The sequence below is a fragment of the Anas platyrhynchos genome, chromosome 23 (assembly GCF_047663525.1).
Source record: "Anas platyrhynchos isolate ZD024472 breed Pekin duck chromosome 23, IASCAAS_PekinDuck_T2T, whole genome shotgun sequence".
NCBI lineage: Eukaryota > Metazoa > Chordata > Aves > Anseriformes > Anatidae > Anas > Anas platyrhynchos.
Window position 1 is genome coordinate 782,749 of NC_092609.1, and position 13,640 is coordinate 796,388.

The 13,640-nt window shown below is 64.5% G+C and overlaps 3 protein-coding genes across 4 annotated transcripts; all 3 read left to right on the forward strand.

Moving 5' to 3' along the window:
• Nucleotides 1–2,395: 2,395 nt before the first annotated feature.
• Nucleotides 2,396–5,293, forward strand: ADRB3 (adrenoceptor beta 3). Its single transcript, XM_027443548.3, has 3 exons — nucleotides 2,396–3,793; nucleotides 4,571–4,638; nucleotides 5,127–5,293. Exons 1-2 carry the CDS (start codon nucleotides 2,526–2,528, stop codon nucleotides 4,608–4,610), a joined length of 1,308 nt encoding a protein of 435 aa, XP_027299349.2. The 5' UTR covers nucleotides 2,396–2,525; the 3' UTR covers nucleotides 4,611–4,638; nucleotides 5,127–5,293.
• Nucleotides 5,294–6,405: 1,112 nt separating this feature from the next.
• Nucleotides 6,406–8,373, forward strand: LOC106020497 (nucleoplasmin). The gene is made up of 6 exons (XM_038166917.2): nucleotides 6,406–6,429; nucleotides 6,709–6,803; nucleotides 7,087–7,169; nucleotides 7,256–7,375; nucleotides 7,622–7,715; nucleotides 7,811–8,373. The coding sequence occupies exons 2-6, from the start codon at nucleotides 6,734–6,736 to the stop codon at nucleotides 7,906–7,908; spliced, it is 465 nt and encodes a 154-aa protein (XP_038022845.1). The 5' UTR covers nucleotides 6,406–6,429; nucleotides 6,709–6,733; the 3' UTR covers nucleotides 7,909–8,373.
• A 167-nt stretch (nucleotides 8,374–8,540) lies between these two features.
• LOC101801882 (prolactin-releasing peptide receptor) lies at nucleotides 8,541–13,425 on the forward strand. 2 transcript variants are annotated; one of them, XM_072027244.1, is made up of 3 exons: nucleotides 8,541–10,763; nucleotides 10,917–11,512; nucleotides 12,561–13,425. In XM_072027244.1, exons 2-3 carry the CDS (start codon nucleotides 11,106–11,108, stop codon nucleotides 13,180–13,182), a joined length of 1,029 nt encoding a protein of 342 aa, XP_071883345.1. In that variant the 5' UTR covers nucleotides 8,541–10,763; nucleotides 10,917–11,105; the 3' UTR covers nucleotides 13,183–13,425. The 2 variants fall into 2 exon arrangements, with proteins under 2 accessions (XP_071883345.1, XP_027299348.1); XM_027443547.3 differs by lacking the exon at nucleotides 8,541–10,763 and having other exon boundaries at nucleotides 10,851–11,512.
• Nucleotides 13,426–13,640: the final 215 nt, after the last annotated feature.

Here is a 13,640-nt window from a genome sequence, read left to right on the forward strand (position 1 = left end):
TGCACCTACTGCAGGCTCAGCACTGCCAGGAGGACAAACCAAGGCTCTCCTCACCCTGTGTGGGCTGAGAGGGTGCAGGCCTTGGTTTTGGGGGGGATTTGGGGCCGTGCAGGCATTTTGCTCCAGTTCTGAGCTGTTGGAAATGAAAAACGCCCCATGATGAGGAGCTGCTAAGCGCCCTGGGGGAAGAGGACCACAGCTGCTGCCTTCTGAGCCACCTCACCCCTCCAGCTCCCGGGCAGATGCTGAGCCCCTCGGCTGCTGCCTGAGGCCAGCTCCGTCCGTTCCCTCTCTCCAGGCACCCGGGGATGCCGGAGCTCCAGGAGCAAGGAGCTGCTCCGCGCCCTCCTCTCGTACCCCAGCTCTCCCCCAGAAGGGATCTTCTCTAATCCACCCCGCCTCTATATATAAAGATGTATTTTTAAATACCCATTGTTTATTCTGTAGCAACAGCCAAAGGAATGGCTCTGATCCATGGCATAAACATATTTTCCCAGAGTTTTCTAAACAGCCACTTGACCCGTTGGCTCCCTGCAGGGTCTGTGGGGCCGGGCTCCTGCCTTCTCTTTCCTGGGGCAGAGGAGTTTGTCCCTGGCTGCTCAGGTGGTGCTGGCGTGGGGCAGGCGATGGGGACACGTCCCGGGGTGGCTCCCAGGCTGCTGGGCTGGGAGGGAGGGCAGCAGGGAACGGGGAGCAAAACGGGGCAGGAGGAGAAGGTGACAAAGAGCCTCACAGGAGGCATTTCCAGCTGCTTCAGGGTCTTCACAGCACTTCAGGGGTGTTCCTGCTGCCATGAGCTGAATGCTGCCCTGGGGGAGCAGGGACGTCTCCCCAGGCTGGGGGTGCAGCCCGATCCCCAGCAACTTGAGGGCTCGGGGCAATGCCCGTGGTCGGAGCAGGGCGCTGGACGTTGCGTGGCTCTGTGCAGGACCCAGCACCTCTGCTGCAGCTTTCCCAGCTGTAAAACTGGGGCAAAGATACAGAAGCACGTTACTTCCCCTGCCGTAATGAAAGGACTGGGACTCTCCCTTCCTCTCCCCATTGAAGTCATCTGGCTGGAAGGGAGGGCTCCGGGCCCTGGCTGTGGGGGAGAGAGGAAGGATCTCCGCTCGGTGCCAGGAGCAGGGCTCTGGGTGCACCCCGGGGTTCATCTCACTGTGGGCAGACGGCAGCGTGGAGGTGGTCTGAGGGTGCCAGCAGGGCCCATCGGCAGGAGGGTTTGATGTAGAACACCCAGGCTTTGTCCTGCAGCCCCTCCAGAGCCCAACTCCCTCATTTTGGGCATTCCCACAGTACCCCTGCTTTGTTCTTCGGGCACAACCCAGCCGTGGCTCCATCCTCCAAGATGCACTGGGGCTGTGTGTGCAGTGGCACTGAAGACTCGTACACGTGCACATTTTGTCCATGCCCATTCAAGCAAAGTCACAATCCTCCCTGGAGCAAATACGCTCAAGACTCGGCCCGAGCCAGCCATTAATGTAAGAGCTGGGAGCTGAGAGGGGTTGCATCAAGCACGCATCCGACCGCTTTGAAGAGCCAAAACAGGCTTGTAAAGATCAAGCTCGTAAAAAGCAGTCCCTGTTTTGCTAGCTCATGAATGGGAAGAAATGCCAACTGGATAATTTTTTACACATTTTTTTTTCGTCTTTGTCAACATTCCCCCATTTGGCTGAAACTTCAAATGCCATATTTGGAGAGTGGCTGTCTTAGAAGTCCCAGTATTTGTATAAATAGCTGATAGTGAAAAAATTACCCGCCCTGGAGCCTGCCCAGGGGCCTTCAGGAGGAGCAGGGCTGGGGACAGCGATGGGGCCACAGCTGCTTGGGCTCTGGAGCAGGGACGTGGGCAGCCCGGTGCCTTCCAGCCCGACGTGTCCCGGGGGAGGAAGCATTTGGGGGCCTCCAAACACCGGCACCCACCCAAGGGCAGGAGGGGAGCAGCGGGGGTCTCCGTCCTCAGCCGGGGAGGGGGTCGTGCGACAGACGAGCGGGGTGAAAAAACCGCCCCGGGTGTCCCCCTTTGGAGGGGGGCCGTCTCTCTGTCACCCCTCTGCAGTCGTTTTGCCACCTCCCTGCGCCGGGGGCCGGTGCCGCACCGGGGCCAGCCCGCCCTGCCCGGGGGGCGCACGGCGAGGGGCGCACGGCGAGGTTGCCGGGGGCGCGGTGCGGAGCCGGGGGCCGGCGGGGAGGCGGTGCCGGCTCCCGTTCCCCGTCCATTGATCCCGGGAGCGTTGCGGGAGCCCGGGGCCGCCCCGAGCCTTTAAAGGCTCCTCCCCGAGCGGCGGCCCCGGGAGCGCCGCCGAGGGGAGCCCGGCGCCGGTGCAGCCCCGACGGCCGGTCCGGTGCGCTCCGGGCGGCGGCGGCGGCGGCGGCGGGGAGCCCCCAGCCCCTCGCCGGCCCCGAGCCCAGCCCCGACCCCGACCCCCCGACCCCCCGACGGGGCGCGCCCGGCTCGGGAGCGCGGAGCGGCGGCAGCGGGAGCGGGGCGCGCCCTGCCCGGCCCTGCCCGGCGCGTCCCGGCGGCGATGAGCCCGCTCCCCGTCGGCAACGGCAGCGCCTGGGGGGCGGCAGCCCCGGGCCCCGGCCCCAATTGCAGCGGGGCCGCCAGCCTGAGCCGGCAGTGGGCGGTGGGGGCCGCCCTGAGCCTCACCGTGCTGGTGATCGTGGCCGGGAACCTGCTGGTGATCGTGGCCATCGCCAAGACGCCGCGGCTGCAGACCATGACCAACGTCTTCGTCACCTCGCTGGCCTGCGCCGACCTCATCATGGGCTTGCTGGTGGTGCCCCCGGGGGCCACCATCCTGCTGAGCGGCCACTGGCCCTACGGCACGGTGGTGTGCGAGCTCTGGACCTCGCTGGACGTGCTGTGCGTGACGGCCAGCATCGAGACGCTGTGCGCCATCGCCGTGGATCGCTACCTCGCCATCACGTCGCCGCTGCAGTACGAGGCGCTGGTGACCAAGGGCAGGGCGCGGGCCGTGGTGTGCCTGGTGTGGGCCATCTCGGCCTTCATCTCCTTCCTGCCCATCATGAACCACTGGTGGCGGGACGGCGCCGACGAGCAGGCGCTGCGCTGCTACGACGACCCGCGCTGCTGCGACTTTGTCACCAACATGACCTACGCCATCGTCTCCTCCACCATCTCCTTCTACGTGCCCCTGCTCGTCATGATCTTCGTCTACGTCCGCGTCTTCGCCGTGGCCACGCGGCACGTGCAGCTGATCGGCAAGGACAGGGTGAGGTTCCTGCAGGAGCCCCCCAGCCCCGGCTCCAGGGGCGGCCGGCGGAGGCGCCCCTCCCGCCTGCTGGCCATCAAGGAGCACAAGGCGCTCAAGACCCTGGGCATCATCATGGGCACCTTCACGCTCTGCTGGCTGCCCTTCTTCGTGGCCAACATCATCAAGGTCTTCTGCCGGCCGCTGGTGCCGGATCAGCTCTTCCTCTTCCTCAACTGGCTGGGCTACGTCAACTCGGCCTTCAACCCCATCATCTACTGCCGCAGCCCCGACTTCAGGAGCGCCTTCCGCAAGCTGCTGTGCTGCCCTCGCCGTGCCGACCGCCGGCTCCACGCCGTCTCCCAGGACCCGCAGCACTGCCCCTGCGCCTTCAGCCCCCGGGGGGGTCCCTCGGGGCACGGCAAGGCGGCGGCCCCCCTGCGGCACGGGGAGGATGGCGAGGCTCGGGGTGCCGGCAGGACGGAGGAGCCGGCCCCGGCCCACGGCAGCGCCCACCAGCAGCGGCCCCTGGGCGAGTGCTGGCTGCAGGGCACCCAGACCACGCTGTGTGAGGACGAGTGAGTACCTGCGTGGGCTGGGGGGGCCGCTGGGGGGGCACGGGAGTGCGGTCTGGTGAGCACGGAGCTGGGGAGCAGGAGGTTCTGGGGGGGCTGGGGGTGCGGGCTGAGAACCGCTGCGCTCTGCCTTTAGGGTTCCCTAAGCCCCAGCCCCTCTGCTGGGCTGCAAAACTGGGGTCCTCGGTGCCCCCCCCGCCCTGTCCCTTCCTGGGGAGTGTCCCCACCACCAGAATAATTCATTCTCTCGGAGACAACGCTGAAAGGAAGAAAATCAGCCAGGCAGGAGTGTCCCAAACCCTGGGATTTTGTCCCATTTCCCCCCACTCCCGATTTCTTTCAGGGAGCCCCTTGCGGTAGGGCGGGCCGGGGGGGGGTCTCTGGCTGCCGGTCCGGGCTCCGTGTGTCCCTTTGTCCCCTGGTGGCTGCGGTTTGGGGGGGGAATTTCTCCGGTCAGCCCCGTCCCTGCAGCCCGGGGCTGTGCCCTGCCCGCGGTGTCACACTGCTGAGAGGTATGGGGTGTACGGGGTGTTTTTTTTTCCCCCGATCTTTTTATTCTCACAAAATGTGAATGTTTTTCAGCACGGGGGATTTCAGCTGCCTTCCTTTGGCCAGAAACCGCTCACCTGAGGGCAGGGAGGCTGCTGGCAGAGCCGCTGCTGGGGGGGGGGGGGGTGGAAGGAGCTGCGGGGAGGATTTCGGGGGGTGGGTTTCGGGAAAGGATCGGACCCCGCGGACTCGGGGCAGCGGCTGTTCATGCCCTGTGCTCTCCCGTTGAAGGTTCACCGGCAGCGAGACGCCAGCAGGTCCCTCGGTGTGACCGGGAGCAGCGCAGAGGAGGGAGCACAGTAAGTGCGCTTTGCCTTCCCTGGGGAGGGGGGGTTGCAGCCGAGCCGTGGGGGCCCCCCCAGGCGTGGAGGCGGCCGCCCCTCGTCCCTGCAGCAGTCTCCTCTGACCAGCTTGGCCGTCCCCTTCCCTGGGGGAGCGCAGCCCTTGGCTGGCCCGCAGGCATGTGCCACTCGGGGCGCGTGAGCCTGACGCAGGCATCTGCTGACCGTCGGGGGTGCTGCAACCCCCCCGGAGCAGCGGAATCGGCGGTGCTGGCTCTATGGGGACCGGCACTTTGGGGCTGGCTTCAGGGCAGGACCCCCTCTTTGCACGCTCCCCTTTTGGGGGGGGTTGGTTGTGAGCTCCAGGGGCTGCGGGTGGTGCGATGGATGCGCCCCACACTCTGCCAGCTCCCCTTTTTGGGGGTTGGTTGTGATCCCCAGGGGATGGGGGTGCCGCGAGGGGTGCGCCCCGAGCCCCCCCCCCACCTCCTCTCGCCTCCTTGCAGGGCCGGGCGCTGCGACGGGGACGCTGCGTGGGGACAGAGGAGCAGCACAGGGGGTGGCAGCGCTGGAAAGACCCCCGGAGAGGAAGGGGGGCACCCGCTCGGGGAGCACACCGCGCTCCTCCGCTGCCGGAGAGATGAAGCCAGCAGGGAAAAAGCTCCCGAGCCGCCTGTCCTGAGGCTCCCCACGGCAGCACGGCCGCCAGGGACGGGGGGGAAGCCGCCCCCGTGCCCCCCGACGTGGCCGGTGCTGGGACGTGGCGGCCAGCGGCTCTGCTCCCCCGCAGGACCCTGCCCTCCCGGCCGTGTGGGGAGAAGGGTGCCCTAAAAATGAGACCTCGCCGGGTCCTGCCCCCGCCGCGGCTGCGAAATTCCCGGGGCCGCCGCGATGCCGGGAGCTGCAGCGACACCGCCCGCTGGGGAAACGTGCGGGGAGCGAGGGGATCCCCGGGTTTGGGGCAAAAGATGCGAACCGAGCTCTTGTGCGATGGACACGGGGCCGTGCCACGCGCCCCGAAACCCCGGGGGTGCCCGGAGCACGGCCGAGAGCAGCCGGGGCTGGGCAGGGATGGGGAGCCCTGCAGGAGGGGGGGGCACACTGGGGGTGCTGCGGGTGCAGGGGGTGAGGGCAGCGGTGCTGTGCTCTTTTTAAAGCCTCCGTGCGTGGTCAGGGGTGGCAGCACCCACGCAGGGTGTGCGCAGAGGTGCCTGTGGGTGTCCGTGCCGGTGCCACCCCGCCTGTAAACGTGTCGTGGTGACCGCGAGGTTTTTCTGCCTTGTTTTCCCCCCACCCGCTGTGTGAAATAAATCTTGGAAACCCCTCCGTGATGCCTCCAGGTCTGTGACAAGCAGAGGGATGGGGCCGGGCACAGCCTCTGCGGTGGTTGTGCTCCCACCGGGGGGCTTTGTGCCCCCTCCCGGGGGGCTGTCAGCCTGGAAAAGCACCCAGAAAGCAGCCACCCCCACCCCACCACCATTTGGGAACTCGTACAGACAATTTGGGAGCAGCCGGGGTGGGGAGAGGCTGAGCACGGGGGCAGTGCTGGGAGGGATGGGGCAGCACCGGGGGCATCGCCCCCGCTCCAGCAACCCCCGGAGCTCTGGGGGCGCATTGATGGCACCTGGGGAGAGCTGCCGAGCACCTGGGCTGCATTCCCAAATTGCCGGGTCCCCTTCCCTTTATTTGCGGCCAGCGGGGGCTGCTTGGGGTGTCCTGCTGTACCCTGGGTGTGCGGGGCAGGGGCAGCTCCCTCCGAGACCTCTGGGTTGTGCTGCTGCTTCAGGAAGCTGCTGCTCCTCGGAGCTGGTTGTGTCTGTGCGGGCACTTTGCCAGCTCCTCCTTTCCCCAGGGGATGCCCAAGGGGTTGGGGGGTTTATTTCTCACTTAGCCCTCCTCTCCTAGCCAAGGGGGTGCTGCTCCAGCTGCCTTCACCCCTTGCAGAAGGCAACTGTGCTGCTGTGAGCTGCTGGTGGTCTGGGGGTGTGGGAGTTTGCTCTGAGCGCTCCCAAGTCCCTTTTCTTCCAGGTGTTGCTGTTGCAGCCCAGTTCCCCTGTTTCACTCTTTCCTCCCCTCCTTATTTCACAGGAGCCAGCTCCCGGGGCTGGACCAGATGCAGAGGATGAGCTCTTCTTTTGTCTCCAGTTCGCTGTCGGAGGAGAGGCCGGTCACTGCCCTGTGGGGTGAGCAGCAGCAGCACCCACCCCGGGTTCCCCCCCAGCTCTCCATCCCAGCTGCTCTGCTCCCTTTGAGGCCAATTTCCCCCTGCACCGCAGCAACCTGCACTCCCCTTGCTGTGCAACCCCTGGGTGGCTGAGGGTTCCCCATGGCACAGGGGCACCCCATGGCCCCAGGAGGTGCCAGCCCTATGGGACCACCCCGGGGACACCCCCTCTGCCTTCCCCACACCTGGGGCTCATGGGGGGAGCAGCTCCTGCGTGCAGGGACGAGGCTGTGTGTCCGCAGGCTGCGAGCTGGGCACGGGCACACGGCGCTGCGTGCTGCAGGAGGACGACAACTGCCTGGAGCACCTGGTCCTGCTGAGGACGGTAAGGCGCAGAGCTTGGAGCCCCCCCCGGCTGTGCTGGCCCAGGACTGGGCTCTGTGTGCCACGGGGCTCTGCTGGGCTCCGCAGGTCTCCCTGGGGGCTGGCGCCAGGGACGAGCTGCACGTGGTGGCTGTGGAGTCGAAGAACACGTACGGAGGCTGCAAGCCGGTGCCCATCGCCTCGCTGCGAGGCTCCGTGCTCCCCATGGTAAGGGCAGGGAGGGGGGGCAGCACCCTGAGAGCCACCCAGCCTCGGTGGGGGGGCTGCACGGGGGTCTCCAGGCAGTGCTGGGGGCTTTTTGGTTGTGCCTGCAAACCTCTCTGCTCTGCCCAAATGAGCTGGGGCAGAGGAGCCCCCATCCTGTGGCTGTTGCAGGGTTTGCCCTGTGCTGGGGATGGGCTGGGGGTGCTCCAAGCTCTTTATTTATTTATTTATTTATTTATTTATTTGCAGATCAACCTCAAAGGCCTGGAGTTTGTCCCTCCGGTCACCTTCGTGCTGGAGTGTGGAGCTGGGCCGGTCTATCTCAGTGGGCAGCACGTCACCCGTGAGTCCTGCATGGGAGCGGGGCTGGGGTGGCACCGGGGGTGCTCGCCTGGCCCCAGGGGGCTTTAGTGGTAGCGGTGTGTCTCCTTGTCCCAGTGGAAGATGACCACAGGTACGAAGCCCACGAGGAAGAGCTGTTGGAGGAAGATGCAGATGATGAGGACGATGCCAGAGCAGCGCAGGATGGGGACTAACCGCAGCTCGGGGAGGATTTCTGCATCCTGGGAATGCCTCTGGTGGATGGCAGGGCTGTGGTGGAGGCTGTTCTGTGCCAGGAGCTGCAGGTGCCTGGCACCAACCAGGCTGGGTCCTTGCCCAGGGGTACAAACTGCCTCTGCTTTGCATACTGCCCTTGCCTCCTCTCCCTGCCCGCTCTGTTCATAACATGCTCTGAGAAATGCTCCCCCCTTCCTACCACTCCTCCCACCAGGCTGGGGTCACCCCCAGCTCCCTGCGCTGCCCTGGGGGCTGCTCTCACCCCCTCCTCCCTCCCAGGGGCATCGCTCTGATGGTGCCTGCTCAGCTGAACCGAGCAGCAGCACGTTGCTGTCTGCACAGCAGCCCAGGGGAACGCAGCCAAAGGCTGCTCAGAACCAGCAGCTGCCGAAATAATTCAATTAAAGCCCCTCATGGAGGAAAATTGCCCCAATCCATCACGTGTGTGACGTTAGCTGGCAGGGGATGTGTCTGGAAAGGGGAGCAGGGGTGCGGTGTGGGTGCCCCCCTGGGTTCCCCAGGAGTGGGGTGGATGTGACCCTATCCTGCTGGGCGCAGCAGTGTGTGGCTGTGTCTGGCACAGCGCTGTGGTGTGTGGCTGTGGCAGGGCAGCATCGCCAGCAGGTGGCTGTGGCTGAGCTCTGCCGTCCTTTGTGAGCAGCACTGGGGGGGTTTAGTGCGAATTGAAGGCAAAGTGGCACCAGGCAGCACAGCCTCTGCTCTCCTCCAGCCACCTTCTCCCTCCTCCGAGTGCCTGGGTGTGCGCTCTGCTGGGCTGGGTGCCTGCTGAGGCAGCAGCAAGTGCAAGCTTTGCACACCCACTCTCATCTCCCCCTGTAACAGTGCCACTTTTGTGTCCCCATGCTTGCATTTACCAACTTGGTTGGGGCTCTGGGATCATGGCAGTGAGTGGGGGCCAAGGGGGGCTGTGGTGGGACTGATCCTGCCCAGCTGGCAGCCCCTTGCTGTCCTAACGAGGCCCTGGTGAATTCGTGGCTCCTGATTCCTCAGGCAGGAATTAAATGCACCGTTAATTGGAAGTCTTGCAGCTGCATTAAGACATCTCGCTGGGTGCAGATTAAGCCTTATAAAGAAATCCAGGAAGGAAAGAAACACAAAGCGGATTGAGGTCGGTGCCACTGAACTTGCACAGTGGCCTCTCCAAAGCCCCGTGTGTGTCAGGGAGGTGCCTGACGGTGAAGTACACAAGCAGCTGGTGTGGTGCTGGCTGAGCTGCCCACACTCGAGCCAGAAATCTCCCAAAAGAGCCGCAGGAATCCTGGGGACAGCAGCACCTGGCTGCTCCTCTCCTGGTGTCCTGCACCCAGTGGTGATGCTGCCCCGTGCGCCCTCCCTGCCCTGGGTTTATTTCCCCGGGCTCTGCCTTCACCCCCTCCTCGTGGCTGCGGAGCACTCACCATGTCCTGCACGCCAGCATCGCGTGGAGGGCTTTGGCATAACCATGGCAACTGCCAGGTAATTAACAGACAGCTCTCAATGTCATGGGAACAAACCAGGAGCAAACAGCGGGCGCTGGGCCGCACGCCTCCCTGCCCCCCGGTGCAGGATGTGGCCCGCAGGGCTCCATCTGGCCTGCCCCAAAACCAGCTCCGTGTGCGCTGCCCCCGGGGTGGCACCAGGCAGCCCACATCCCCTAGGCACCCTTGGCGGGTCTGGCACAAAGAGGCAGCCCCCAGCTCTCTGTGCCATTAATGCCCAGAGCACGGATATTTAATTTTTATTAAATTAACGCCAGCCTGGGACACAAAACCAGGATCTCATGTTCTGAGTGCTGGGGGATTAAAGACTTTCTGTGGAGAATGGTGGAGAGTACTTCTAGCAGGGAACGGGACAGTAAGAGTGAAATTTTAATACAGAAGCTGCTCCATTTGAGGTAAAAGCTCCTCTAAAACTGATGAAAACAACAGATTGTGACCCAAAACCTTGGAGGAGCCTGCAGTGTGAGATATTGCCATCGGTGCAGGGATCAGGGCTGCCTTTTGTTCTGTCTCCAGATGCTCCCTTCGTGGTGGGGTGCCCTACCAAGGTGTGGGGCGAAGCAGGCAGGGCGCATGGGAGCTGACCCAAACCCAGAATTAATGCAAATTCGGGCTGCCGAGCTTGCGAGGAGCTTCTGGGCAGCCCTGCAAAGCTCCGAGGCTGGCTGCAATTCTCTGCTCGTTTCCACTGGAGACTCAAAACCTGCGGCGGGGTTTGTGCTGGGGAAGTTGGGCACGTAAAACAACGGCTGGCACAGAGAGAAAGGAACGCGGCTACGAGTCCTGCGCTGCCAGAGTGGGAGATAATGCATGGAAATAGCTCGGGAAATTAAAGTTTGCCTGCAGCGCGTTCGGGGATGATTCAGTGGGCAGCAGGGGAGGGAGGGGACGCGTGCGGGAGGCAGGGCTGCGCCTGGGGCGCACCGGGACCCGCTCGTCCCGGGCTCTGCCCGCCGCCGCTCTGCTTTTTTTGCCCTGGATTTTGCCTCGGATTCCCTCCTCGCCCCCTGCCCCTTCTTCAGAGCGGATGAAATGAGAGCGGGGTGCTGTGGGAACACCTCGGTGGAGCCGCTGGAATCGCAGCAGAAAGGCGAGTCCAGCCGGGCTGCTGCCGGCGCCGACCTCGTAGGAGAGCGCGGCTGAGCTCGTTAGGGGCGCACGAGGCTTCATTGAGCGCAGAAGTGGCAGCGCATCCGTATCCATTTCCCCATTAACGTCCCCTGCGATTTCCAGAGGCATCAGGAGCGACTTTCGGGCTCGGCTGCTGCTGCCAGGAGCTGCCCGTGCGCAGCGGCTGGGCGCAGGAGGGGCTCGCCGCGACGCTCGGGCTGCAGGTGAGTGCCTCCTCCTCGGGGCTGACCTGCCGCTTTTCCCCCTTTTTCCTTCTCCCCACAGAGCCGTGGGCGCTGCTCAACCCCGTGCTGCCTCTCCTAGGGGGCCGTTTGCCAGCGTCGCCTCCTTTCTGACCCTCGTTTCCCATCTCCCAGGGAGCCGCAGCGAGGAGCCACCACCCCGGGGAGCCCCCCCTGGTCCCCAGCCTGGTGTGGGGCAGGACCCCTCGGGGTGGCACAGCCGTGAGGAGGAGCAGGATGCGCCCCACGGCCACCTGAACCCTGCGACTGACAGGTTTTGGGGGGCCAGGACGTCCCAGGGAGCTGGTTAGGGTCGAAGGGGCCATGGAGCCCAGCAGGGACGGGGCCAACGCCACCGCCTCCGAGCTCGCCCTGCAGAACCGCCCCAACGCCAGCGCGCAGTTCACCGGGGTGCAGCTCATCCAGTCCTTCAAGCCCCTCATCATCCCCTGCTACGCCCTCGTCGTCCTCGTCGGCATCTTCGGCAACTACCTGCTCCTCTACATCATCTGCAAGTCCAAGAAGATGCACAATGTCACCAACTTCTTCATCGGGAACCTGGCCTTCTCGGACATGCTGATGTGCGCCACCTGCGTGCCCTTCACCCTAGCCTACGCCTTCAACCCTCAGGGTTGGGTTTTCGGGAGGTTTTTGTGCTACTTCGTCTTCCTGATGCAGCCCATGACCGTCTACGTCTCCGTCTTCACGCTCACGGCCATCGCGGTGGACAGGTGAGGTGGGCGCAGGGGGTGGCAGAGGGGGGCAGGCACTCTTCTGGTGTTAACTCTGCTGGGGGCTGGCATCCAGGGGGCTCTGTCTGGACCAAGCCCTCCCTGCTTCAGGGGATGCTGCTCTCCCCGGTGGTGCTGGGTTTGGGAACGCGAGCCTCCTGCCTCCCCCCGCCGTGGTTTTTTCTCCCAGGTTTTCATCCTGTGCTGTGTAAATTTGCATCAAAATTACCTCGTGGCCTGGCACCGGGATGGAAAGTGCTTGCGCCTGCTGAAATGGACAGGGGCAGGACGTGGCAGGGGGCTTGTTTTAGAAAAAATGAGTTTCCATAGATACGTCGTGCCGTAAAAGCAGCCTCGGGCCCTGTGGGGATGGAGCAGGGCCCAGAGCAGTAGCCCCAGGAGGGGCTCGGAGCCTTCGGGGTGGGTTCCCCTGGCTCTGGCTGGAGGGCGAGAAGGGACTGAAGTGGGGAAGGTGAAAACAGGGCAGATTTAGCCAGAAAGCTGAGAAAACTTTGAGTGTTTGTGAGCCAAGCTTCCCTGCTGGTGGTGGTTAGGCATCCGGGAGTTTTTGCGCTCCAACAAAGCAGCTTTTTTGGGGTGAGAAGACCAATTCTGTGTTTTCCCCACCAAACAGGCACCCACAAATCACAGCGCCCTCACCCCGTTCATGCAGCAGCCTCGGGATTTGCACCCAGTGGTGGCTTTGGCACGAGCCCTCCGGCTGGGGCTCAGCTTTGCTGCAGCTCTGCCATCTATTAACGGGATATTAACCATAACGGGATGTTAATAACGGGATGTGAACAATATCCCATTATTGCTGCTGAGCAGGGAGCTCCCCGGACACAGCCACTTGGTCACGGCCGCAGGGAGAGGAGTGGGGGGCGCACAGGGGAGGGGAAATTGGGGGCTGACCGGGGGGGTTGCTCACTCGGTGCTGCCTCCAGCCAGAACGGTGTTACAGGAGGGGCGCCCTGCTCCCCAAAACCACACAGTGGGGCACCCCCGACCCCATGCCACGGGGGTCTCCCCCCCCCCCATGTCCCCGCAGGTACTACGCCACCGTGCACCCCCTGAAGAGGCGCCTGTCGGTCGCCGGCTGCGCCTACGTGGTGGGGGGCATCTGGCTGCTGTCGGGGGCGCTGGTGGCGCCGGCGGTGGCGCACACCTACCACGTGGAGTTCCAGCAGCAGGGCTTCGCCATCTGCGAGGAATTTTGGGTGGAGGAGGAGGCGCAGCGCCTGGCCTACGCCTACAGCACCCTGATCCTCACCTACATCCTGCCCCTCTCCGCCCTCTCCCTCTCCTACCTCTGCATCTCGGTGAGGCTGCGCAACCGCGTGGTGCCCGGGCACCCCACGCAGAGCCAGGCCGAGTGCGAGCGCCTGAGGAAGAGGAAGATTTTCCGCCTGGTGGCCCTGGTGGTGGCGGCTTTCGGGGTGTGCTGGCTGCCCATCCACGTCTTCAACGTCATCCGGGACATCGACATCGGCCTGATCCACAAGCGCTACTTCCTGCTGATCCAGCTGCTGTGCCACTGGTTCGCCATGAGCTCCTCCTGCTGCAACCCCTTCCTCTACGCCTGGCTGCACGACCGCTTCCGCGGCGAGCTCAGGAGGATTTTCTCCTGCCAGCGCCGCGTCCTCCCCGCCGCCACCTGCGCCGTGCTCTGAGGGTCCCCCACGCTCCCACCCCCGGGGGTCCCCCACACTCACCCTCGTGGAGCCCGATCCTTCCCCGTGGTGGAGGCGAGGTGTCACCCCCCGGCACGGCTCCCCCCCCTCTCCCCGGTGCCCCCAGGGGGGCTGAGACCCCTGGGCTCTCTGCCGGTGCCGCCCCGAGGTCCGTGCGCCCAGCCCCGGTGGCCAGGGGGTACCCGGGGAAAAAGGGGGGGACGGGGCTGGGGTGGGCAACGGGGCTCCAGAGAGTGCCCGGGGAGCTTTGTGCTCGGTTTTGGGGTCGCACGGGTGTCATTATTGTGAATTAATCGAGGAAATGGGGCTGTGTTTGGCTGGAACAAGCTTTGGGGGCAGTGGTTGGGTGCCCTTCGTTAAGCGTGGCCTGTAATTAAATCCACTCCTGGTGTCGGAAATGGGGATTCTCCCACGAGGTTGTTTTCAGAGGGACGGCT

Excerpts from the sequence above, each read along its gene's own strand:
- ADRB3 (XM_027443548.3), top strand. The coding sequence starts at position 2,526 with ATGAGCCCGCTCCCCGTCGGCAACGGCAGCGCCTGGGGGGCGGCAGCC. Across the intron at positions 3,794-4,570 it reads ACCACGCTGTGTGAGGACGA|GTTCACCGGCAGCGAGACGC; the intron begins GTGAGTACCTGC and ends CTCCCGTTGAAG.
- LOC106020497 (XM_038166917.2), top strand. The coding sequence starts at position 6,734 with ATGCAGAGGATGAGCTCTTCTTTTGTCTCCAGTTCGCTGTCGGAGGAG. Across the intron at positions 6,804-7,086 it reads GCCGGTCACTGCCCTGTGGG|GCTGCGAGCTGGGCACGGGC; the intron begins GTGAGCAGCAGC and ends GTGTGTCCGCAG. Across the intron at positions 7,716-7,810 it reads CAGTGGGCAGCACGTCACCC|TGGAAGATGACCACAGGTAC; the intron begins GTGAGTCCTGCA and ends TCCTTGTCCCAG.
- LOC101801882 (XM_072027244.1), top strand. The coding sequence starts at position 11,106 with ATGGAGCCCAGCAGGGACGGGGCCAACGCCACCGCCTCCGAGCTCGCC. Across the intron at positions 11,513-12,560 it reads ACGGCCATCGCGGTGGACAG|GTACTACGCCACCGTGCACC; the intron begins GTGAGGTGGGCG and ends ATGTCCCCGCAG.